This window comes from Borostomias antarcticus (assembly GCF_949987555.1).
Source record: "Borostomias antarcticus genome assembly, chromosome: 11".
Lineage (NCBI taxonomy): Eukaryota > Metazoa > Chordata > Actinopteri > Stomiiformes > Stomiidae > Borostomias > Borostomias antarcticus.
In genome coordinates this window covers 3,140,532-3,165,472 of record NC_140244.1, presented here as the reverse complement: position 1 = coordinate 3,165,472, position 24,941 = coordinate 3,140,532, and the positions used below count along the sequence as shown (strand labels likewise).

General features: G+C 46.6%; 3 protein-coding genes across 3 annotated transcripts in view; 2 read left to right on the top strand and 1 right to left on the bottom strand.

Annotated features, from left to right (window-relative positions):
• The first annotated feature begins 6,387 nt into the window (after positions 1–6,387).
• On the top strand, positions 6,388–10,427 carry LOC311314849 (transmembrane protein 263). The gene is made up of 3 exons (XM_084445360.1): positions 6,388–6,910; positions 7,617–7,701; positions 8,574–10,427. Exons 1-3 carry the CDS (start codon positions 6,902–6,904, stop codon positions 8,873–8,875), a joined length of 396 nt encoding a protein of 131 aa, XP_084301486.1. The 5' UTR covers positions 6,388–6,901; the 3' UTR covers positions 8,876–10,427.
• A 922-nt stretch (positions 10,428–11,349) lies between these two features.
• cry3b (cryptochrome circadian regulator 3b) lies at positions 11,350–23,612 on the bottom strand. The gene is made up of 15 exons (XM_084445332.1): positions 23,487–23,612; positions 22,390–22,633; positions 19,446–19,554; positions 18,668–18,810; positions 17,824–18,008; positions 17,228–17,328; positions 16,380–16,481; positions 15,776–16,057; positions 15,306–15,457; positions 14,763–14,965; positions 14,068–14,181; positions 13,508–13,573; positions 13,234–13,320; positions 12,515–12,636; positions 11,350–12,362 (listed from the first exon to the last, which is right to left on the bottom strand). Exons 2-15 carry the CDS (start codon positions 22,545–22,547, stop codon positions 12,318–12,320), a joined length of 1,869 nt encoding a protein of 622 aa, XP_084301458.1. The 5' UTR covers positions 22,548–22,633; positions 23,487–23,612; the 3' UTR covers positions 11,350–12,317.
• An 888-nt stretch (positions 23,613–24,500) lies between these two features.
• rbbp5 (retinoblastoma binding protein 5) overlaps positions 24,501–24,941 on the top strand; it is a 14,067-nt gene continuing 13,626 nt past the window's right edge. Inside the window, exon 1 of the mRNA XM_084446033.1 lies at positions 24,501–24,617. Within this exon, the coding sequence (XP_084302159.1) occupies positions 24,599–24,617 (19 nt within the window). The 5' untranslated portion in view covers positions 24,501–24,598. The remainder of the gene's footprint in view (positions 24,618–24,941) is intronic.

The window sequence follows — 24,941 nt, the reverse complement described above, 5'->3', positions numbered from 1 at the left end:
AAAGAAACGTGCGCTGAAGAAGAGTTGGTGTAGGGGCGGTGATAGACACGCCCCGTTCGACCTGCATCACACTCGCTCGTACCCTAATTAGAAGAGGCGGGGTTTTCTTTTCAGATTCGTTTTTTGTTTTGTGGTATTTAAAAAATGTCTATAATGACTTGCTTTTTGTTTTAATGCTTTTAATTTGTCCTGCCTTTTGTTTTAAATGTCTATAATGTCTTGCTTTTTGTTTTAATGCTTTTAATGTCTCATGTAAAGCACCTTGAATTGCCCTGTGGCTGAAATGTGCTATAATAAACTTGCCTTGCCTAAAAAAAAAGAAAAATTTGGATGAATAAAATAAGTGTTTTTCTCAATTGCACAATACAGTCGACCTATGGGAATTAATGTTAAATATTTTACATTTAAATGCCGCCCTATCTCCAGGCTCGAGGCTGTTTGTATTGTATTTCTACAGCCTGGAGCTAATATGGCGACTAGACGGTTGGATCTCATCCTGGACAGCCTATTGCCCGCAGCTAGGGCGACAGGGAGATTTCCAGTCATTGTTGTCCCAACCTACGCTTTTCCCCTCTGGAGAAGAACTGCAGACGTCGATTCTTATGAATTATGTATTTTGGGACTATTGAACTTGTAGAATAGCATCGGCATATATTTGGAGAGGGCCCTCCCCCTAGTGGAGATATATGTTATTGACAGAACCATGATTGCTTAGAGAAAAAGAGTGAGAGAAAGGGGGTTAGTGCGAGAGATTTCCTTATCCTGATGCAAACCACCCTTTCATTTCAGCATTTTATCTGTTTGAGTATCAGTCTCGCTTTATATTGAAGCCAGTTTGCCTTCCCTGAGGGCTGAGGCTATAACATCATGTAGCCTACAAGTTTTAACTTTTTCAGACAGCATTTTTACTGTCTCTTCAGAAACCCATCACCCAGTTGCAAAATTCTAGCCCTGTTCACTGTATTTCTACCCCTGCCCCCCTCCAACCAGCCAGCCTACAAATTGTGTTGTTGACAAACGAGTGTCACGGTTGGATTACGTCTTGGGATGCTGTCGGCCTTGGGGATGGTCTCCCCGGGGGGGTAGTCAGGGAGCTGGGGATGGTCTCCCCGGGGGGGTAGTCAGGTAGCTGGGGATGGTCTCCCCGGGGGGGTAGTCAGGGAGCTGGGGATGGTCTCCCCGGGGGGGTAGTCAGGTAGCTGGGGATGGTCTCCCCGGGGGGGGTAGTCAGGTAGCTGGGGATGGTCTCCCCGGGGGGGTAGTCAGGTAGCTGGGGATGGTCTCCTCGGGGGGGTAGTCAGGTAGCTGGGGATGGTCTCCCCGGGGGGGTAGTCAGGTAGCTGGGGATGGTCTCCCCGGGGGGGTAGTCAGGTAGCTGGGGATGGTCTCCCCGGGGGGTAGTCAGGTAGCTGGGGATGGTCTCCCCGGTGGGTAGTCAGGTAGCGGGATGGTCTCCCCGGGTGGGTAGTCAGGTAGCTGGGGATGGTCTCCCTGGGGGGGTAGTCAGGTAGCTGGGGATGGTCTCCCCGGGGGGGTAGTCAGGTAGCTGGGGATGGTCTCCCTGGGGGGGTAGTCAGGGAGATGGGGATGGTCTCCCCGGGGGGTAGTCAGGGAGCTGCTCAGGCGGGAGGGGTCTCTCCTGGGTCTCTCCCGGGTCTCTCTGTGGGGAGTTTGTTTGCATGTTGACTGATGAGGCTGCACACTGCTGCTGGCCGCCCCCTGGACTAGGACGGCTTGGATGGGTCGACTGCAGAGGACGCATTCCACCGGCGACTGCTGGAGATGCGTGTGTGTGTGTGTGTGTGTGTGTGTGGGCTGTTGCTGCTCATTCCCATGTGTGTGTGTGTGTGTGTGTGGGCTGTGTTGCTGCTCATTCCCATGTGTGTGTGTGTGTGTGTGTGTGGGGGCTGTGTTGCTGCTCATTCCCATGTGTGTGTGTGTGTGTGTGTGTGTGGGCTGTGTTGCTGCTCATTCCCATGTGTGTGTGTGTGTGTGTGTGTGTGTGTGTGTGGGCTGTGTTGCTGCTCATTCCCATGTGTGTGTGTGTGTTGGCTGTGTTGCTGCTCATTCCCATGTGTGTGTGTGTGTGTGCTATGTTGCTGCTCATTCCCATGTGTGTGTGTGTGTGTGTGTGTGTGTGTGTGTGTGTGTGTGTGTGTGCTGTGTTGCTGCTCATTCCTGTGTGTGTGTGTGTGTGGGGGGGGGGGGGGGGGTGGCTTACCTGGCGTGAGGCACCTGCAGGGCTGGAGGGGTGCTGGTAACCGCTGGCAACGCCCCTCTGTCTTTTACTGTCTCTGCGGGTCGTGTTTCTGCTGACCTCGTGACCTTTGACCCCTATAGGACAGTGAAGACCAACGGAGGGGAGGAACCTTTGACCTGTAAGAGGTTTCTTCAGGTTACATCCAACATGGGAGAGCCAGACAAGCTCGCCAAGGAGATCACAGCAGAGAGGTTCAAGTAAGAGAACACACACACGTGAACACACACTCATACGTGAACACACACACGTGAACACACACACGTGAACACACACACGTTAACACACACTCACACGTGAACACACACACGTGAACACACACTCACACGTGAACACACACACACACGTGAACACACACACGTGAACACACACTCACACGTGAACACACACACGTGAACACACACTCACACGTGAACACACACACGTGAACACACACACGTGAACACACACTCACACGTGAACACACACACGTGAACACACACTCACACGTGAACACACACACGTGAACACACACTCACACGTGAACACACACACACACGTGAACACCAACACAGTTTTTGGCTGAGATACTCTAGCATAAAACAGGCTTTTGGCTAAATCATGCATTGAATCTAAATCCAAGTTGTGCACCTGGATCTTCATCTGTTCCAGGTTTGCCTCACTGTGGAATGTGGTTATGAAGTACTGTAGCTACATGAGCATCAGGTCAAACCAGGCCAAACCATGTGTTTTGCTTCATGAACACTATCCTTCTCTGAGTTTCTTCAAACCGAGAGATGATTTAGTCGAATCTAGAGATGTTTTGGATCATTGCTCTACTCCTCATCATGTTAGTCCGGTACGGAACGTTCTAGTAGTGTTTGCACCAATGGAACTTTAGGCAGCACACAGAGAGTTCCTACCCTAGCCTAGCTACGAGACGCTATCTGCCCTTCTATTGTCTGTTCAAAGGAGTCTTAAAGAGGCTAGAGGGCTAGAGATGGCATACAGAGGGTCGTTGTGGTTTATGTGCTGCTGCACAGAAGGTTATGTGGTCATACGGTCTTACCCTGGGGATAAAAGCTTAGATACAAAGCAGCTTGAGAGCTAATGAGAGCTAAGTCTTGAGAGCTAACTCTTGAGAGCTAACTCTTGAGAGCTAACTCTTGAGAGCTAAGTCTTGAGAGCTAACTCTTGAGAGCTAACTATTGAGAGCTAACTCTTGAGAGCTAACTATTGAGAGCTAAGTCTTGAGAGCTAACTATTGAGAGCCAACTCTTGAGAGCTAACTATTGAGAGCTAACTCTTGGATACGGAACACACTTTGGTCCTTTATCAAACTACGGAAGGACTTTGTAAAGAGATAAATAGCCCGATGATGAACAAGAGTAAGTAAGTAAGTAAGTAAGTAAGTCAGATGATGAACTAAATATGCAGTGGATAGAGTGAGTGGGTGACATGTATGTGTAAATGGGTCCTTAGAGGCTACACCCTATAAATAATGGTTAATTATCACAGTTATTTTGGCAGTGTTGATACTTAATGTGGGAACAGCTTGTGCGTGTATGTGTGTGTGTGTGTGTGTGTGTGTGTTTGTGTGTATGTGTGTGTGTGTGTGTGTGTGTGTGTGTGTATGTGTGTGTGTGTATGTGTGTGTGTGTGTGTGTGTGTGTGTGTGTGTATGTGTGTGTGTGTGTGTGTGTGTGTGTGTGTGTCGTAGCTGCCAAGGTAACAGGTGCCTCTGCCACTAGGCTGTGTGTGTGTTGTCTTCCACACAGATGTGTGACCGAGTGTGTACATTCTGCATTCTGTGTAGGTGAATGTGTGCATGTGAGTCCATATGCTGGGAAACGTTAACTGATGATCTGAGAAGAGTGTGTGTGTGTGTGTGTGTGTGTGTGTGTGTGTGTGTGTGTGTGTGTGTGTGTGTGTGTGTGTGTGTGTGTTTGTATGTCCTGTTTCTAGAGCTGTCTATCAACGATTTTCTTTTTTAGGCCTATTTTCTGTGTTTTTTGTACACAAACACACACAGTAGTATTTACCTCCTAGTAAGCAGTTATGTGGTCCAATCAGAGGCCGTTTTCTCTGTGTGACCCAGACAGCCGGTACCCTCCCCCCCCCACTGTTCTCCGCTGCGGACGGCTGAGAACCACATGATGTGGTGCCAGTCCAGTGACGCTACCAGGGGGGGGGTCGGGCATGAGTCATCATCCCAACTCTCCGATGGAACAAACGTGTATCGCCTTGAATTGGAAAAGTGTCCTGGTGTCTCGATGTGGTTCTAAAGAAACTGCCTCCTACGTGTGTACGTTCTCCTATGTGAGAAGATAACCTACAAACCTGAGGAATAATCCCTCTTTGTTCCGGCATATCTGGTATCTTATTGTATTGTATGTGTAAAATGGTAAAACCTTTAATAAATGGTAAATGGACTACACTTATATAGTGCTTTTCCACCTTAGCGGCACTCAAAGCGCTTTACAATGGCCTCTCATTCACCCATTCATACACACATTCACACACCAATGGCGGTAGCTGCCATGCAAGGTGCTAACCTCCATTTGGGGTTAGATGTCTTGCTCAAGGACACTTCGACATGTGGACAGTCGGAGCTGGGATTCGAACCGCTGACCCTTCGATCGTTGAACGACCCGCTTTACCAACTGAGCTACAAAAAAAACTCAGATGGGACTGCAGTGAGGATTGGTTGTCGGTGCCTTGTTTAACCAACCCTCACGCTACGACCTGAACACTTCGACCGACGCACAGACCCAGGGGGCCAACACCTCAGGTGACCCCGGCTCTCATCGGACCATATCTCAACCATAACCATAAACCAACCATGACCCAACAATGCACCAGCATCTTCCCCAAACATGCACTGTAGAACGATGGACGATTATCACCTTAACACTGTACTGCAAACATTACTCTGACTGTTTATCCTACCCTAACTGTGTCACTTGTACCCTGACCCAACCATAACCTTAACCCAACTATACCCAGATAGCAAGCGGTAGGTAATAATTCTGGGCCATATATGGGCCGGAACTAAGCCACAAGGGCCAGATCTGGCCTGTATATGGCCCAGATCCGCTTGCTATCTGGGCCCCCCCTCTCTTTCGGTGTGTGTGTGTGTGTGTAGGAAGTGAAGATCTTCCCCTCAAAGTACATCTGAGAGCCCGGTAATACGTCTCCGGGCGTACCAGATGACATCATAATGACATCACAAAGCGAGGACAACCACCAGACAGTGACCTGTTATTTGAGAGGCCGCTTTTTTCTTACATCACTCTCGACGTCGCTATCTACCTGCCCTGCTGGCGCGCTATCTACCTGCCCTGCTGGCGCGCTATCTACCTGCCCTCTGACGCTTAACACATCATGACTCATTTACAGAGGACCTGATTGATAAGTACTGAATAATCATCACCTTGGTAAGAGTACAGATCACCTACTGAGCTGTACGGTGATGGGCACACACACGCACGCACGCACACACACACACACACACACACACACACACACACACACACACACACTGCCATCTCAGCTCAGTCCTTGCCACTCAATTGCCCACGTATCAGAGTTGAGAATGTCTATGTGGATATATGCCCATAACTTGAAATAACCCCTCCCACCCAGGGTCAAGATAAGGGATTAAGGGTCGTTTTCAGTCAGTCAGGGTAAAGGTGTCACCTGTTCTCATCAAAGGGTGTGTGTGTGAGAGTGCGTGATAAGTGTGCCCCATTATCATGGGTGACATAGTGGCTGGTATTGGGTAACCCATGTTTCTATGCCAACATGGACAAAACGCTGAATAATAAAATGTGTTACTGAGATGCTGTGTTAACCCACTCTTTCTGTTAGTCGCCATCAATGGTGTGAAACTTCTTTGAGGGACACGCATGTGGTTGTCTCAGCTTAGTCAGTTGTGACAGAGCTGGACCAAAGCCTGCATAGACGTGGTCAAAGTTCCAGGGCAAAGGCGAGACACCGATTGGGTCGGACAGCTCTCGGGAGGCTGTTCATTTTCCAAACTCTCAACCCCGTTTTAAAATATTTTTTTATGGGTGAAAGGACTCAAATTATAGTATTGCATTCTCTATCTTATTATGCCTATCGTGAATGCATTTGGGACAGAACTGATATCAGGTAGTTACGTTAAATATAAAATTGATGGTTGATACATCAAACACATTTATTTCCATTTCCATCTATTAGGTGGGCTCTCTTGGGGTCTTCGGGGTGAAAAGGCAGCGTTCTTATCAGATGCGGACATGTCTGTTTCTAGAAAGAAAAAAACATGACTTTGAGCTTTCTTTATGTGACGCAAGATCCGGAGAGCAGGGGAAAGCAGCGCTCCAGCGAAGGCGCCACGTCGGCAGAACCAAGAGAAACCGTACAGGGTATACTTTAGTAGGAGAAGTTACAAGCTTCGTGTGAAAGGTGTTTACGTGCCCGCGGACAGGGAATAAGTTATTCAGAAATTATATAGGCCTGCAGAATTGGTGCCGCTTGGACAATAAGCAAAAACCTGGGAAAACAGTTAGTGGAAGGATCCAAGACGAGCGAGCGCACCAATCATTTGTTCCAGGTGTGTTTTTGGAAGACGTAACGTTATCTTGTCTTCTCTGCAAACAGTCGTCAGAAAGTACTGGAACAATGGTGAAGGTAAATATTTGTCTGTGTAATTGTTATTGTGTGGACGACAAACATGTTAAACCTCTCCGCAGAAAGATCGATAGGCTCGTATTGAAATTAGGACGAGTCGTGCTGCAGAATCGGAGTCGGGTGCGATGCTTCTTCTGCTGTTTTAGTTTTGCGTGTTTGTTTCTAGCCTTATATTTTTCCAACAAAATCCTTTCTGGGAAATATAAATTCCATGTAGGGTAGCCGAACGTTTATTCTTTCTTTCTGTTTTCTGTCCTTGCTGGCACACAGGGCAGGCTCACCAGGGGGGAGCTTTTTTGAGAGAACGTCACCTGAGGAAAAAAACTTGTGGCCCACTTCTTTTTTAGGCCTATAACTTTTTTCCAACTATAGGACAGGATATGATCAAGGCATTCATTTGTACGTAAGAGTTTGGAGATTATTGCAATCGGTGGGGCTGAGTTTTGCGCAGGATTAACTTAGAATAGATGTGATGCCTAGATCGGATAGGTCTAGGCCTACACCTTCCCTGATTTTTATTTTTTAACAAACAGTCTTGTACAGATGTTAACATTATTCGAAAAGCCTAATCAACATGCCAGTCGACTGGGACTTGGGACATGCAGGGTTAAGCATTGGATCAACATGTAGGCCTACTTATTTTTCATGCTTCACTTTGCAGCCACGGCACAGCGGGAGCTGTTAAAACGTATCTATTTCGTTTCAGAACGTCAATGTCAGCACTGAAGTTCAGCCTGGAACCAGTCTCGTGGGTGAAGAACCCGAACCCGCAGAGAACGAGCCTGCGGCAGGTAATTAAGAGCTTTTCGTAATGTGCTTTACGCAGTTCTGTGTACGTGTGCTCGATTATTACGCGTCTATATAAAGCACCAGTGGGACTATTCAATCACTGGGGATATGGTGCAATTCAAGGGAGGGGTGTCTCTTTGCTATTTCAGCCATTCAGAGATGTATCAGGGGAATTTGTTTGTTTGTGTAAGTGTTCTGTCGCTGTAGAAGTCCGTTTTGGGCATTGATAGGCTAATGTCCTATGTATTAAAATCCCTATGTGTTACAATTGTAGTACTCTTAACTTAGTTGCATATTCCATAACCAGCATTATATTGTTCAGAATCTGTTTGCACGTGTTGCATGTGTGCACGATGGCCGTTTTCTGTTGTGTGGCCCCCATCACATGTGACATCATTTGGAACCCCACGGTGTGTTTGCCCCATAAGTCATGTTCATCATTCCTGAAGCCGCGCGCTGGTGAGAGTTATGTTTCAGCTCTTATTCATGTCATCTTTGGTTACTGTCTGGCCTGTGTGCCATGGCTGACGAGGACCGGGGATTCAAGGCGATATTTCCCCGAGTGTAGTTTTTTGCGTCATTCTGAAGTTACCGACAATGGTGGACTGACCAGTGTTTCACAGCTCTTGTGGAAACTCGTGTTTCTTTTATATATATATATATATAGGCCTATATATATACTTTATTGTCACATTTTTTCATTTAATATGTAACAATCCAAAATCGTTTATTTTAACATCCCAAACACACAAAAAAACACAAAAAAAACAATTCGAACATAGATTATATTGACGCAGATAAATAAAAGACATGAATAAGAAAAACAAACGGTTTCTGGTACGGAGGTGTGACGCCCGTCTCTGTCTCTCCACAGTGGACACGGCGAAGGAGGAGGGGAAGGATCACGTGGTGGCCCAGCCGGGCATGGTCTGGAGGGTGACGGGCGGCCTCTTCAACGTCACCAAGGGCGTGGTGGGCGCCACCGTGGGGGGCGTGGCCTGGCTGGGCGGGAAGAGCCTGGAGATCACCAAGTCCGCCGTCACCGCTGTGCCCTCGATGGGCGTCGGCCTGGTGAAAGGGGGCGTGTCGGCCGTCGCCGGGGGCGTGTCCTCGGTGGGCTCCACGGTAGCCAGCAAAGTGCCGTTCACGGCGAAGAGGAAGGACAAGGCGGAGTGATGATGACGACAATGACGACGACGACGAAGATGATGATGATGGACTTATACGATATATAAATGCATCGCCCCCCTGAGCCATAACAGAAAGCCATGAGGGTCAAGATGAGAAGCTGGTCGGTTGCTGTTTTCAAAGTTCAGAACGGAGTATATTTTTAATTTCTGTTCAGATTTGTGCAGCACCTTCACTCTATTTGTGTCGGGGAAACTTGAATAGCTCCCCTGTTTCCATGTGCGATCGCTTTACTCCCATTGTGTTTTTCTCAGGTGTAATTCTCTCTTTTCTGTTTGTGAGTTTCACCTCTAGTGTGTGTTCTCTGGTCATTCCAGTGTGTGTTCTCTGGTCATTCTAGTGTGTGAACTCTGGTCATTCCAGTGTGTGTTCTCTGGTCATTCCAGTGTGTGTTCTCTGGTCATTCCAGTGTGTGTTCTCTGGTCATTCCAGTGTGTGTTCTCTGGTCATTCTAGTGTGTGTTCTCTGGTCATTCCAGTGTGTGTTCTCTGGTCATTCTAGTGTGTGTTCTCTGGTTATTCTAGTGTGTGTTCTCTGGTCATTCTAGTGTGTGTTCTCTGGTCATTCCAGTGTGTGTTCTCTGGTCATTCTAGTGTGTGTTCTCTTGTCATTCCAGTGTGTGTTCTCTGGTCATTCTAGTGTGTGTTCTCTGGTCATTCTAGTGTGTGTTCTCTGGTCATTCCCGTCTGCGTTTGTCCAGTGTCAGAGGGTGAGAGCGCAGTGGCGTTCAGGTCACAGCTGGCAACCCGCCTTCTCCTACTGTATCCCTCTCTCTCTCTGTGTCTCTGTCTCTGTCTCTCTCTCTCTGTCTCTGTCTGACTCTGCGTGGTTTTTACACGCTGACGTGCAGATCCTGTGCCAGCTTTCCCCACTCCCGGTCCCAGCCTCAATCATGACGGGGTCAGTCTTGGAAACTGTTCCTGGATCAGTCGGTGTGTTTCCCAGGGTTAATCTCGACCCACTGCTTCTCTCTCACCAAAATGGACGCCTCGAGCCTCCGATTTCAAATAGAGCATTCAAAGTTAGCTGGAGACGCTGGATTGCGCTTCACTTGTGAGCAACTATATAAATATTGCAGTTGAAACGACATTGTCCTGTCATGTATAAGCTTCTCTAGTGACTTCTCTCTTTCTCAAAATATAACGCTGAACAAATCCTGTATACAACAGTTAGAAAATGCTGTTTTTTCTGATATCTGGAGATATTGGAGATAGTGGGATTTTTACATGGGAAAACGGAGCCCTATTTGGTCTCTGTAGTGAGAAGTAGACATGGTTGGTTACTCGAACAGAACATGTAATTCTGAAGTTTGGGGCGGTTTGATTTCTGTGCAGTTCGTGCCAGAGGAAGTGACTGATTTTTGAAGGACCAGCTTCACTCTGGTTCTGCAGCCTTTTAAATATTTGTATGTGAACATTTCTATGAATCTCAATGCAACACTTATGATTTAGTTAAGTTTTTGGTGTTTTTCTTCTGCAACCGTGCCTTTGCTGGTGGAAAATACCAATGTGAATGACTGTTTTGTACTTTCCAATATCACAACAATAAAATATTTTGGAAAGTTTGACAAGATTGTGCCCGTCTCATTCCTACTGTATCTGAAGGTACACTGTTCACTCTGCCGGAGCAAATGATTCCTAACATGGGATCCACTTGGCCTCTGGGCAGACTGGGTTTAACAACACCACACTGTTATCTGGTTCCGTCTAGACAACAGCTTGACTATAACGCAGCAGCAAACTACTGGCAGGTAGTCCAGTGTGACACATTGTGCTTTCACCAGTCCACAGTGGCCCACTTTGAAAGGTACTCTTTGTTCTGAGAGAAGCCGTGCGCTTGTGTCAGTGTTAAAGATCACTGTTATGTCAAGCCTATTTAAACAAGCTGATAAGCCAGCGTTGTCTTATCGCCCCCTCAGAAGAGAGTTGTGCGTCAGTCTGGAATTCAAAAACTGATAAAAGGAGCATTCAGTAACATTTTTGATTGGCGGTTTAAGGTATAAGGCAGTTGATATACTGGTTATCTCTTAATGCTCTTTCTGAGATAAATAAGACTTGTAGTAAACTAAAAGAAATGTAATAAAGTTGTTGCACAGATTCTTCACAGATTGTCTCTCATTGACAGTGCTGCTCTGTTTTGTGTCTTCAGAAACAGGATGGTACAGTTATATTCATACACTTACTGTACTGTAACGCTAGTAGGCTTACTATATCTGAGGAAAAATAGAACGAACATTCGTTTCTCAACTTACTCAAAAGCTGATTAATGTTTTGGTTGATTTACCTGTGGACACATCCACGTTATTTGTCATGGAAATTGGGACATATGATTCTTGTTGCATCAATTTAATTTCAGATTAAACAGTCTGTATACAGTACACGGTCAGAAAAAGATAATACTGAACAATATATTAACACAGTGTAAATCTGTCATATTGTATGACATTTAAAGCAAAGGCTATTTTGGTCATTTGGTAGAAAATATCACAAAAGCAGTAGGAGACATTGACAACATACCAACAATGAGGACAATGAAGCAGAATATTTATGAAACTTAATAAACATGTCGGACGATCAGTGTAAAAAGTATTTTAAAAATGAAGCCTGACTAGAGTTTTAGAAGGATTTGGGCTTCTTTCAATGGCTATTCAAGAGTATGTTCCTTTTTCTTTAACCTCAATTTTGTAAACGAATGACACAGAAGAAGCACATGAAAATCAGAAGGTATGACTCCTATATCTTACAGTGATCCTCCATAAAGCTGATTGATTTTTGACCAATCGGATTCCTTTAACCCTAGGAGGTGTGGCCTTCCATTCACCTAAATATCAGATCAATGGAAGCATTTTTATTACCGCTCAATACAAGAAGCCGTTCAGGAGTTTCCTATTTCTTCCTCTGCAGAGACAATGCCCAAAACAATGAAAATTCACTTTAAAAACTGACTGAATCCCTGTTTTCCTTGAACAATATATACACCTGTATTATCTCTGTCACACACATATACAGCTATAAACATATGTACAGTCCACAGTGTAAATAACACGTTTACAGAGCAAGTCATCTTCTGAAAGCAAATGGGGCCCATTTATCTGTGCGCTCTGAAGCACTTGGCTAGTGGACAGAGAACAGGGTGAACAAAATCATTGATAACTATCAGATAAATATTCCTATTGTAGGTATTGCATTTACAAACAAAATAATAATAATAATAATAATAATAAAATAGAATTTGTGTTTGCCGTTGTAAGGGTTAATTTCTACATATTGAATTTGGAAATCAACCAAACTGTTTCATACACATTCAAATAAAAATAAAAACTTTTTCTTTACATGTGACAGAGAGAAGTTCTATTTTAAAATACAAAAAAACGCAGTTTTGAACACGTTTGTACAGTATGTATATAAGGTCTAACAGTCAGGACAGCAGCTCAGGATGACACGACCACGCCCTCTTCCTGTCCAACACTGCTCTTCTGAAACACACAACAACACTTCATCATTAGGTTGTATTTTACAATTACAGATCAATTCAGATCGTGTTTTCCAGATTATTTTTTGTTTTACAAAACACACACACACACACTTGCTGTCTTTATAACTGTCTGAGTTTTGACCAATCACTGACCTGCTTGTTTTGCCGTTGCACCTTGAAGGCGCAGGACGCCATGTCGTTGTCCCCGCCCCCGTCCTGCTCCGGTTCCCACTTCCGCTTCCCAAACACGCCCCTCGCCCCGTGACCCCGGTGACCTTAGGACAGAAGAGCACGACGTGATGTGTTCATGTTCCCTACTGTATATCACATTGTTATCTACAATATGTATCGTTATCTTTACAGTATCTATTGTTATCTATACAGGATCTATTGTTATCTATACAGTATCTATTGTTATCTATACAGTATCTATTGTTATCTATACAGTATCTATTGTTATCTGTACAGTATCTATTGTTATCTATACAGTATTGTTATCTATTGTTATCTATTCAGTATCTACTTTTTATCTATAGAGGATCTATTGTTATCTATACAGGATCTATTGTTATCTATAGAGGATCTATTGTTATCTATTCAATATCTATTTTTTATCTATACAGTATCTATTGTTATCTATTCAGTATCTATTGTTATCTATACAGTATCTATGGTTATCTATACAGTATCTATGGTTATCTATTCAGTATCTATGGTTATCTATTCAGTATCTATTGTTATCTATTCAGTATCTATGGTTATCTATACAGTATCTATGGTTATCTATACAGGATCTATGGTTATCTATTCAGTATCTATTGTTATCTATTCAGTATCTATTGTTATCTATACAGTATCTATCCAATGTTTACCTGGATGCTGAGGCACAACAAACTCATGGTCACTTCTGGACTCCTGATTGGTCACTCTTCCCTGCTCTGCCTGGGAGGTACGGCAGCCTACAATGGCCAAAAGAGGGAAAAAAAGAAAAATGAAATTATGTTCATAATTTATTAAATGTAGTAGAGTAATAGAGTATATATTTGTATACATATATACTCTATATTGTATAAATCCTGTTTATTCTAGAGAAAGGACTATTAAGACTACAGATCAGTTATCAGTAGTTACTGTGTCTGGTCTTACTCTGTTGGTCCGTTGGTCCAGGTTTCAAACCACTGGGTCCCACCTGCTCCCTGCGTTCTCTATGGCCTGGAGAGAGGAGGAGAGAGGAGGAGAGAGGAGGAGAGAGGAGGAGAGAGAGGAGGAGAGAGAGGAGATGAGAGGGAGGAGAGAGGGAGGAGAGAGAGAGGAGGAGAGAGGAGGAGAGAGGAGGAGAGAGAGGAGGAGAGAGAGGAGGAGAGAGGGAGGAGAGAGGAGGAGAGAGGGAGGAGAGAGGAGGAGAGAGGAAGAGAGAGGGAGGAGAGGAGGAGAGAGAGAGGGAGGAGAGAGGGAGGAGGGAGGAGGAGAGAGGGAGGAGAGAGAGGGAGGAGAGAGAGGAGGAGAGAGGGAGGAGAGGAGAAGAGAGAGGGGAGGAGAGAGGAGAAGAGAGAGGGAGGAGAGAGGGAGGAGACAGGAGAGGAATATGAGTTGGGGAGGTGTTCAGCTGGATTGTTTGTGGTTCATATAAATGTAAATATTTAATTTACATAGTCATTATTCATGAATATTTCAGCCTAAACATATGAATTCTCCGTGGTGCTCACCATGATGGCCGTTGGTCCCACGGTGTTTCTTGCCAGCGGGAGGCAGCATTGCCCCCCTGTTCCCGTTTACATTCAGGTCCTCTGTGGGAGCGGCCGGCACATCGGCTAGCAGGCCTGGGGGGGGCACAGAGAGGGAGAGAGAGAGAGAGAGAGAGAGAGAGAGAGAGAGAGAGAGAGAGACCTTAGCTGAGAACTAAGAATCTTTGACGAAAAAAAAGGAGACTTTACAACCAGAAATGACAGAGCCAGACATGCCAGAAGAGAGACCAGAGAGAGGAGCAGGGGGAGGAGAGAGAGGAGCAGGGGGGAGGAGAGAGAGGAGCAGGGGGGAGGAGACAGAGGAGCAGGGGGAGGAGACAGAGGAGCAGGGGGAGGAGAGAGAGGAGCAGGGGGGAGGAGACAGAGGAGCAGGGGGAGGAGAGAGAGGAGCAGGGGGGAGGAGAGAGAGGAGCAGGGGGGAGGAGAGAGAGGAGCAGGGAGAGGAGAGAGAGGAGCAGGGGGGAGGAGAGAGAGGAGCAGGGGGGAGGAGACAGAGGAGCAGGGGGAGGAGACAGAGGAGCAGGGGGGAGGAGACAGAGGAGCAGGGGGGAGGAGAGAGAGGAGCAGGGGGAGGAGACAGAGGAGCAGGGGGAGGAGACAGAAGAGCAGGGGGAGGAGACATGACCCGAAACATCCGACCAAAGAAGGGGACGTACTCAAGCTGCGGTAACGAGACAGCTGCTGGTAGATCTGTCTCATGCGCTCGATGTTGAGCCGGCTGGACTCGGCGTGGTTGACCATGGGCCGGGGGTAGTCCACGCCCACCACGCACCGCGCCGCCCGCTGCACGCCGTCGGGGGCGTTCCAGGGGTCGTAGATGTACTTGGTGGGGAAATCTTTGAAGACGGGTAAGTAGCGCCTGAGAGCGGAGAGAGAGAGAGAGATCCGTCCGTCATCGCGGGAGCTTCCGGAAGCCTGCGGCGTTCCCTTATTTATTTCTTTTTTTGGGGGCGTCCTGCGTTTGTGTGATGACCGTGTATTTGTGTGCGTGAGTGTGGTGCGCATCTGTGTGTTTGCGTACGTGTTACACTACATGTGTGTGTGTGTGTGTGTGTGTGTCCCTACCTGATGTAGTCCCCGCTGGCGTCCATGCGGCGTCCTGCGTTTGTGTGATGACCATGTATTTGTGTGCGTGAGTGTGGTGCGCATCTGTGTGTGTTACAGTACGTGTGTGTGTATGTGTGTGTGTGTGTCCCTACCTGATGTAGTCCCCGCTGGCGTCCATGCGGCGTCCGAAGTCGACGGGACAGTAGCAGTGGAAGAACTGCTGGAAGAAGGAGCTGCAGGAGTGACACATCCAGCTACCGGCGTTCACGCTCCAATCAGCATCCAGGAGCAGCTCGTCAAACACCTGCACACACACACACACACACACACACACACACACACACACACATACATGCACGCACACACACGACCACACACACATACATGCACGCGCACACACATGCACACACGACCACACATATACACACACATACATATACATACACACACACACACACACACACACACACACACACACACACACACACACACTGTCAGGTAGATACCTACAAATACACAACACAGCCACAGGCACATAGACAGAGCAGACAGAGATACACCCCCCCCCTCCTCTCCTCTCCCTCACCGCCCCCCCCCCCCCTCACCCCCTCACCCCCCTCACCTTCATGCCCTCCTCCCAGCTGACCCACAGGTCGCCCCGGGTCAGGAAGCAGGCCACGGCGTGCCGCGCCAGCGGGTGGATCCAGCCCTCGAGTCTCAGCTGCGTCATGATGGCGTCGATCCAGGGGAAGCCCGTCTTGGCCTCCGCCCACTTGGCCAGCGCCTGGGGGTTGCGGTCCCAGGGGATGCGGATGCAGACCGGGTTGCCGTCCATCTTGTCGAAGCGCGGGTTGTTGGTGGCGGCGGCGTAGAAGAACTCGCGCCACAGGAGCTTGGATTTCACCTGGGGGGGGTGGGAGGGCGGGGATGTGAGTTCAGAGGTGTGTGTGTGTGTGGTATGTTGGACGTGAGTCCTTGAATTTGCGGTTGGCGAGTCTGAGTGTGTGTGTGCGTGTGTGTGTGTGTCTGTGTGACTCTTACTACTGTTGGATTTTGATATTGATTTGTATCTTTGATTGAAAATCCAATAAAGAAATTGGAATGTGTGTGTGTGTGTGTGTGGGCGTGTGTGTGTGTGTGCGTGTGTGTGTGTGTGTGTGTGCGTGTGTGTGTGTGTGTGTGCGTGTGTGTCCGTGTGTGTGTGTGCGTGTGTGTGTGTGTTTTACCTTACTGTTGAGCTCGGCCAGCTTGCTGTAATACAGACGGCAGGAGAGGCAGCCGAAGCGCAGGTAGGGGCTCAGGTCCAGGGAGCTGCACAGCAGGGGGCTCTGCAAGGGGGCGAGGGGGGAGGTCTGCTGGGAGAGGGAGGAGGAGGTCTGCTGGGAGAGGGAGGAGGAGGTCTGCTGGGAGCTGGAGGAGGAGGTCTGCTGGGAGCTGGAGGAGGAGGTCTGCTGGGAGAGGGAGGAGGAGGTCTGCTGGGGGTTGGAGGAGGAGGTCTGCTGGGGGTTGGAGGAGGAGGTCTGCTGGGGGTTGGAGGTCTGCTGGGAGCTGGAGGAGGAGGTCTGCTGGGAGCTGGAGGAGGAGGTCTGCTGGGGGTTGAAGGAGGAGGTCTGCTGGGGGTTGGAGGAGGAGGTCTGCTGGGAGCTGGAGGAGGAGGTCTGCGGGGAGCTGGAGGAGGAGGTCTGCTGGGGGTTGGAGGTCTGCTGGGAGCTGGAGGAGGAGGTCTGCTGGGGGTTGGAGGAGGAGGTCTGCTGGGAGCTGGAGGAGGAGGTCTGCTGGGAGCTGGAGGAGGAAGTCTGCTGGGGGTTGGAGGTCTGCTGGGAGCTGGAGGAGGAGGTCTGCTGGGGGTTGGAGGTCTGCTGGGAGCTGGAGGAGGAGCTCCGGTCTCCCTCCACGTTCACCTGCTGTCGGGAGGAGACGGCAATCTTACAATCGAACAAGTACAACACCACACATGTTTGGGCGGAGTGATCTTTGAATGGACTGAATGCACTGTATGGTGGCTGTGCACACTGTGTGTGTGTGTGTGTGTGTGTGTGTGTGTGTGTGTGTGTGTGTGTGTGTGTTAGCGTACAGCGGAGAGCTCTGGAGCTAGCAGCTGCGCCTCGATCCGGGCCAGAGCTTCCATCTCTCCTCCAGGCCACACGGCAGGTGCCAGACCCTCGGTGTCGAATCCTAGACAAGGACACACACACACACACACACACACACAATGCCATTAGTCTACATTTGTGTTAGCCTGAAAAGCAAACCTAGCGTGCCTCAAGTGAAAGATCAAGTCAAGATCAGATTGACTGCAGGCGAGCGCAGCTACGTTCGAGACTAAACTCCTTCTTTGTTCCCAGTGTGTGTGTTTTGGTTGTGAAGGAACAATGGTTTTCAGGTGCAGTGTGGTGTTAAATGGGCACAGTCACGCTTGTTTCAATTGATATTATTTGGATTAAACGCTTGAATTCTGTGTGTAGGCCTTTTAAAAAACACTGTCAGTCTAGCTGTTTCTCTACACGGAAGACGGAATCGCGGAAAAACTCTTATAACACATAATATAAGCATTTAATCCGAATAATATCAACTGAAACATGTGACCATGCCCCTTTACGGGTTTTACACACATTGCTAACCTACTGTTCCTAATTATAGCAGTGTGCTATCAGCTCTGTCCTGCCATACCTAGCTCTTCCAGTAGGGGCACCCCATACTTTTCCCGGTGGCCCTTGGAGACGGGGGTGACGCAGCGGCCCAGGTGTGCCAGGGTCAGGGCTTCCATGGGGGGGTCCGGGGGCGGCATGGAGCCCACCAGGGTCTGGAAACGCTTGTAGGTGAGAGGAGCGTGGCCCCCGTTCAGCTCGATGATCCTGGAGGGGAGGAAGAGAGGAGGAGGAGGAGAGGAGGAAGAGAGGAGGAGGAGGAGGAGGAAGAGAGGAGGAAGAGAGGAGGAGGAAGGGAAGAGGAAGAGAGAAGGAGGAGGAGGAAGAGAGGAAGAGGAGTAGAGGAGGAAGGGAGGAGAGAGGAGGAAGAGAGGAGAGAGGAGGAGAGGGGAGGAAGAGAGGAGGAGAGAGGAGGAAGAGAGGAGGAGAGGGAACAGGTGAGATGTGCTGGTCTGATGTGTTCAGTCACCATACTGTACCCCATACTGTACATGACGATAAGTGAACCCATAAAAACACAGCAGCAGCGCCGCCCCTGCCTGTATGCAGACGATGTTCTGCTCTTCTATTCACTCTGAACTGCCACTTACTGTGTTGACCACATACAATGAAAGAATTTTTTTGAATGAATGAATGAATGAATGAATGAATGATTTTTTTATTTAAGTGTCATGCCTACTGTCGGCCCATCCCATATTGGATTATAAGACACCTTTACGACTTACTTCTGTACAGAAGTCATCTATTTACATGCAAAATATGTTTCCAGTGTCGCTGGTCAAGCTCATATGAACAAAAAAAGATGATACATGTTATTGGATAAACTGAACTGAACCAGATAAAAGGTCAAATGATGCCCCACTCACTTGTCCAGGTCGTACAGTGTGTGTGAGGTCCTGGTGAGAACCTCCACGCCGGCCTCGGAGGCCAGCTTCTGAATAGCCGCGTCTCTCTCCTTGCCGAAGGGCTCAGAGTCGCATTCGAACGTCAGCTGCGTGATCTTCCACTCCTGGGTCAGGAGAGAGGACATTAGGCTCGTTAAAGAGTCTGTAGGTGGTGGCGTACTAGCTAGGTGACAAGGTTCTAATCGTACAAAAAAAAAAGGTGTAATCTCCATGCTTCTGTGTTCAAACCCATTCGCTGCTACTTCTATTCTGCCGTTCTCTTGCCCTCGCTAACTCCACTGTTCGATCAATTGTTTGTTTGAGGTTGCAGACTTCCCAGAATCCCCAGTCCCAGCAGAGTTGATACTGTCCCACCCACTTCCCTTACCCCTCTCTCATTTCCTCCAAGGCTAATGGAGGTGGGAAGGTATCTTATCTTTATACTGCGTAGACTGGTACCTCTTGTGTGATGTGTAAATTGTGTATTGTAGTTTATCTGTAATGAGCACATCTCGGAGCCGGCAGCAACTTTTCACGGTGACTGTACACTGTACATTACATGTGATGAAATAAAGAATGTGAATGTGAAAGACAGCCCAGATAGCAAGCGGATCTGGGCCATATGTGGGCCGGAACTAAGCCACAAGTGCCAGATCTGGCCTGTATATGGCCCTGATCGGATTGCTGTCTGGGAGGGAAGACAGACTGTCCACTGTCAGAGGAAGAGGAGTGAAAGAGGAGGGTCAGGGTTGGTGTTGACCTTGAAGAGGCCGGGGAAGATGTTGGCCGGCTGGCCCCGGATCACAAACAGCCGTGAGTTGATCTTGCGGAGGCTGGCGTCCAGATCCTCCAGACACTGCAGCAGGAACCTGGAGCGCAGGGGAGGCGGGGTTAGGGACGGAGGGAGGCGGACCTGCCCGCTCGCAGCTTGACCCCTATTGGCTCGTCAAAAAAAAGTCAGCTAACGTCAATAGCTGTGTTCGGAATCGCTCCCTATTCACTATATAGGGCGTCAGCCATTTTGTTTGTAGTGTCCGAATTCTCCATGGAATTTTCGTTCCCTACTGCATATAGTCCACTATTTATTACCCACAATTCACCTTGATTTGCAGGGAACAGTGCATGTACCCTACATTTTCTCCGTTCCCTGGGTAGTTCACTACATGGTAAACCCCATATAGGGAATAGGGAGTGAGGGAACGAGGGAGCGATTCCAAACACAGCTAATGAGATATCTATTTTATTTCCTCATCTCCTATACCCCCAGCCTGGACTCCGTACTCCCTCTAGTGGCAGAACATTAGAACTACACCAGTACTGCTCGTGGAACCAGTAACTACGATGCTTCTCACCACATCATTTCTCTGGGAGCAAATCTATGCCCTTCGACCATATAAGGTATATGTCTACGTCCATAATCTACTGTATGTACATACACCAACATACACCCACACTTCACATGATTATATCAGACTTACATCATCAATGCGTAGCCTATATAACAGCGGCTGTTTCTGGCACAACCTGCAGGCTAGGATGCCGCCACTGGAGGGCACTGTCCACAACACGAAGCAGACACAAGCCACTAGCAAAACCAACACTCGTTCAGCTGAGGGCTGTGATCCCATGGCTGTGATATATGGTTGAAAGGAGTGACTACAGGACTCAAAACTATTTCAATGACTACACTATCTGTTGTCTATTTCAAATTAATTTATTAAAGAAATAACTAGTCATTTATTTTGAAAGTAACAGGAATGTAAGTATCGTCATATACTGTACATCCACATTGTAATCTGTGATAATCAGTAGCAGCCCGACTTTTCATTAGATCTAATTATCTCTTTCAGTTATGAAATCACAGTTCTTGGCCTATATCCATGGTGTGTGTGTGTGTGTGTGTGTGTGTGTGTGTGTGTGTGTGTGTGTGCGTGCGCTCCTGTGCGTGTGTGTTCATGTGTGCGCACATGTCTGTCTGTGTGTGTGTGTCTGTGTTTGTGTGCGGGCGCTTGTGTGTGTGTGTTTGTGCGTGTGCGTGCAGGAGCTCCTGTGTGTGCGCGTGTGTGTGTGTGTGTGTGTGTGTGTGTGTGTGTGTGTGTGTGTGTGTGCGGGCACTCCTGTGTGTGTGTGAGGGTGCTCCTGTGTGTGTGTGTGTGTGTGTGTGTGCGGGCGCACCTGTGTGTGTGTGTGTGTGTGTGTGTGTGAGAGTGTTCATGTGTAGGCTATATACATGATGGAGTGTGTGTGTGTGTGTGTGTGTGTGAGGGAGAGAGAGAGAGAGAGAGAGAGAGAGAGAGAGAGAGAGTGAGTGAGAGTGTTCATGTGTAGACTATATACATGAGGGAGTGTGTGTGTGTGTGCGTGTGTGTGTGCGTTTGTGTGTGTGTGTTTGTGTGTGTGTGTTCATGTGTGTGTGTGTGCGTGTTTGTGTGTGTGAGAGAGAGAGAGAGTGTATGTATGTGTGTGTGTTTGTGTTTGTGTACACAGGATGCCTGTTGCCTCATATCAAACCAATGCAATCCTCTCAGCTGTGTACATCAATTAAAATAAAGTGTTCTTTACTGTACTTCGTTAAGATTATTGAATTATTTACATCATAATCTTTCATTCATTTCCTTGAAAACATTGTGACTAGATGGTGATAGGTCAGGATGGGCACATTAACGCCTGTCTGTTTTCAACCTGGACTCATTTCCTGAATAAAAAGGTGTCCTGCTGTAACGATGTAGCCCTAGACAGACACTTTAAAACCATTAAGAGTAGTCCAAAATTGTTTTTTTTAACAGTTTTCAAGGAAGGTCCTTTCATCAAGTGCCATACCACTGAAATGGGTTTTACCCTTTAACACGCGATATCCCTCCGCCAGCACACACTTTCCGCCTGCTGGAAAGTAGGTCATCTCCATAACAACCGGTGACTCAAAGAAATTGGACTCTCTACTGGCACACTAACCTGCCCCCCAGCATGCCCAGATGGGGCAACAACATTAAGACCCTCCGAATAGAACATTCAGTCCTAGGACATCATACTCTGCCAGCGTTTGGTGGGCAGCTCTTTTCTGGAGTCACCTAACACGTGTCAACATATCACTACGGCGATATGGTTTTCACCGTCACACGCCACCTAGACTCCCTGTCCTCTGACTTCCCGGAAACAAGATCACCTCTCTAACGGTAACAGCACGTGTCTACGCGGTTCTTACACACTGGCAAACATGCACACACACAGTACGGCAGCTGTTCCCGGAACTATCTTGGCTCACTTTGATCAATTAATCAATCAAACAATCAAAAAACACAGAATCCTGGAATCAAAAGAGAATCTTTCTGTATGGCTTGTGCATAATGTGTCAATTATAATAATACAAGTATTAATCATTATAACAGTAATTAGAATGATATTAACATAATAATAATCATCATCATCATCATAATAGCAACAACTACGATAATGATATTATTATTATTGCTATTATTATTATTAATAATAATAACAACAATAATATCAATGATAATAATGATGATGATGATAACAATACTAATAATATCATTATCGTTATTGTTGCTATTTTTATTATTATTATGATGATTATTATTATATTAGCTTTGTACTTTCTCATACCCTGACCACAAATGCCTCTGAAGCACCCAGATCAAATATAATACGATGAGCTCAAACCAGGAAGTGGTGTTTGTGTCCCTCACCTCCACCTGTTGACTCCCAGGCTGGAGGAGCCGGCGAACCAGGGGTCCAGGAAGTAAACACAGTGCAGAGTGTCTGCGTCCCGCACCGCCTCCAGCAGGGCAGGGTTGTCATGGAGACGTAGACCCTTCCGGAACCAGTGGATTGAGTTTTTGACCATGTTCAGAACAGGGCCTGCAGAGAGGGGAGGGGCTCAGGGATGACTTTTCACACGTCCCGTACTGTACTTCTTCCGTTGGATTTGATCTATTTGGACAGGAAATAAGATTAGACTAACAGACTAATTTCTAGATGTAGGCGATCGAAGATTATGTCATAGTGTTACACCAATGGTAATTGAAGACTTGTTGCTTTAAGCAGACCTTAAAATAAAGCTGTCTGTTCTCTTTATTTCTGAGGCTCAAAAGAATGGTCAATAACACTGAAGTCAGAACAGGTAGGAAAAGGCATGTGGTACCATTTCACATAAGAGGAAGTTAGATTCTTAAAAGATGTGGTTCTCTTTATTTTTGGTTAAATGTGCATTATGTAGACTACTATAAATGTATACATTGTTTTAAACAATATACATTTATATTAATACAAATTTTAAAAAAAATAATGGCCTGCCTGGTTAAATAAAGGTTTAAAAAAAGCCATGCATGTTGCAGTTTATATTTCTAAGGATCTGCTTCCATAATAGCATAAAGCCTTTCCTATGATCATATCATGAACTGCAAATTATTGAGAGTTGACAAATATATTTCATAGATTTCCCATAGGCTATCTAAAGTGAAACTGTGCCACTTCAAAATATGGGTCAATAGCAGTAGAAGACAGAGCTCATGCTGTTTAATGGAACTAAGGAACTCGAGAACTAAGATCTTACTGTAAATCAAAACATTTACATCAAGCCTATTCACACTACGTAAATGCATGCAATTCATACTACAAATTAAACATGTAATAAATTAACAACTAGGCCTAACTTCTGCCTTATTATGTATCACTCAGCCCCATTATGGGGTCAATCGCACTTATGCAGGTACTGCACCCTCCCCTTACATTTCAATAAAGAATGGACAAACAATATGATATAAGGAAAAATCATCATTCTCACCTCAGCTAGATTTCACAAGGCTGGGTCATATATATCACATTCCCGGTCACAAGATCGTATTACGTTCCCCAGTGGTGTTTTTAAGTGTTACTGTGATTCTGTAATGGTTCGGTTTACCAGGACGAGAAGCCCACTGTTTCATAACAATTATCGCCACTGCGCATGCCGAGTTTACACGCATTTCTATGGGCATAGATATAGAGGCGTCAGACTTCATGAACGCATGATGTTCTATCATACTTTCGGATTTTGAATCTTGAAAACATACTACAATGATTCTTAATACGTTTTATGCATTCAACCAATATTATCGTAAATTGACAGTTAAAATGTGCCAACGTCGATAGTTAATAGTTGTTGTAATAACAAAGGCTTCCCTATCTAGTTTTGGATTTCTATGCTCCCAGGACGACTCCGCCTCAACAATTTATAACGTGACCTGGAAAAAACACGCATTTGATTGGTGGATTTGGAAATGACGTATATGCAATATCTCACGTTTCTGCAGCATGGATCGAAAGCACTTTTTAGATTATTTAAATATATTTTAAGCATAGAATATTCTCTTTTGCATGATTGACATTTCGTATATATTTTCATTGTTATATAATTCGGCATGTACCATTTTACCCACCAATTTCGATAAAATAAAACCCCGCCCCATTTTCAGAAGAAAATCTGTTATTGGTGCATCTGGTGCAAAGACCCGGATGATCACGGGTGTAGAGTGTCTAGTGGAAGCCATCATGGCTCACGCAACATCACAGTTGCATGATAATACGTTGTTGTAAACGCAACTGCACAATGTTTGCATTTTTGTGCGAAAGACATTTACAAATCCACTCTATGCGCAGTGTACACACAAATACAGTTTTTGCTGATATATAAAGCATGCTGTGAACAACACCAATTTGATCAACAATAAATTTGTTGCCGTGTGCTTTTTGTGAAGGCAAACGCAGCCTCACTTTGTTTGGGGTCCTTTATGCTAGCTGGGCGCCAGTCGCATTCTTGTTAGTAGCAAGATAGCAACGCAGCTAAAGGCTGTGAGTTGAAAATAGAATCTCGAAGACCATTTATTCGACTAGCTGTGGGTCGACTGTAATCCGAGGATGAATTTAGAGTTGCTCGGCAAGTACATTTCATTTCTCATTTTCCATTTCAACCCACGAAAAAGCGAGGAAGTTGTCTATGCGCCCACTGGTGGCTAGCAATGTAGCTAGCGCGCTAGCTTGCTCGAACTCTATTGACGAGTATCAACATAGAAGTGAAAGAGTCCACATAAATATGGCTGTAATCCGTGCGATTTTATTGACTTATGTCTAGCTAGTTAGTCGATGCTAACGTTACCTGACTAAAAACCAAAACTTGCTTGCGAGCTAACAGCTAAGAACTAAGGTCGGTAGCAGCTGCAACTATTGTGTTTCCTAGCCTAGCTGGCTTCAGTCAAATGAA

Coding starts and splice junctions, on each gene's coding strand:
- LOC311314849 (XM_084445360.1), top strand. Junction 7,702..8,573: donor AGAGAACGAGCCTGCGGCAG/GTAATTAAGAGC, acceptor GTCTCTCCACAG/TGGACACGGCGAAGGAGGAG.
- cry3b (XM_084445332.1), bottom strand. CDS start 22,547: ATGGTCAAAAACTCAATCCACTGGTTCCGGAAGGGTCTACGTCTCCAT. Junction 19,555..22,389: donor CTGGGAGTCAACAGGTGGAG/GTGAGGGACACA, acceptor CCTGCGCTCCAG/GTTCCTGCTGCAGTGTCTGG. Junction 16,058..16,379: donor TGGCCGAGCTCAACAGTAAG/GTAAAACACACA, acceptor CACCCCCCCCAG/GTGAAATCCAAGCTCCTGTG.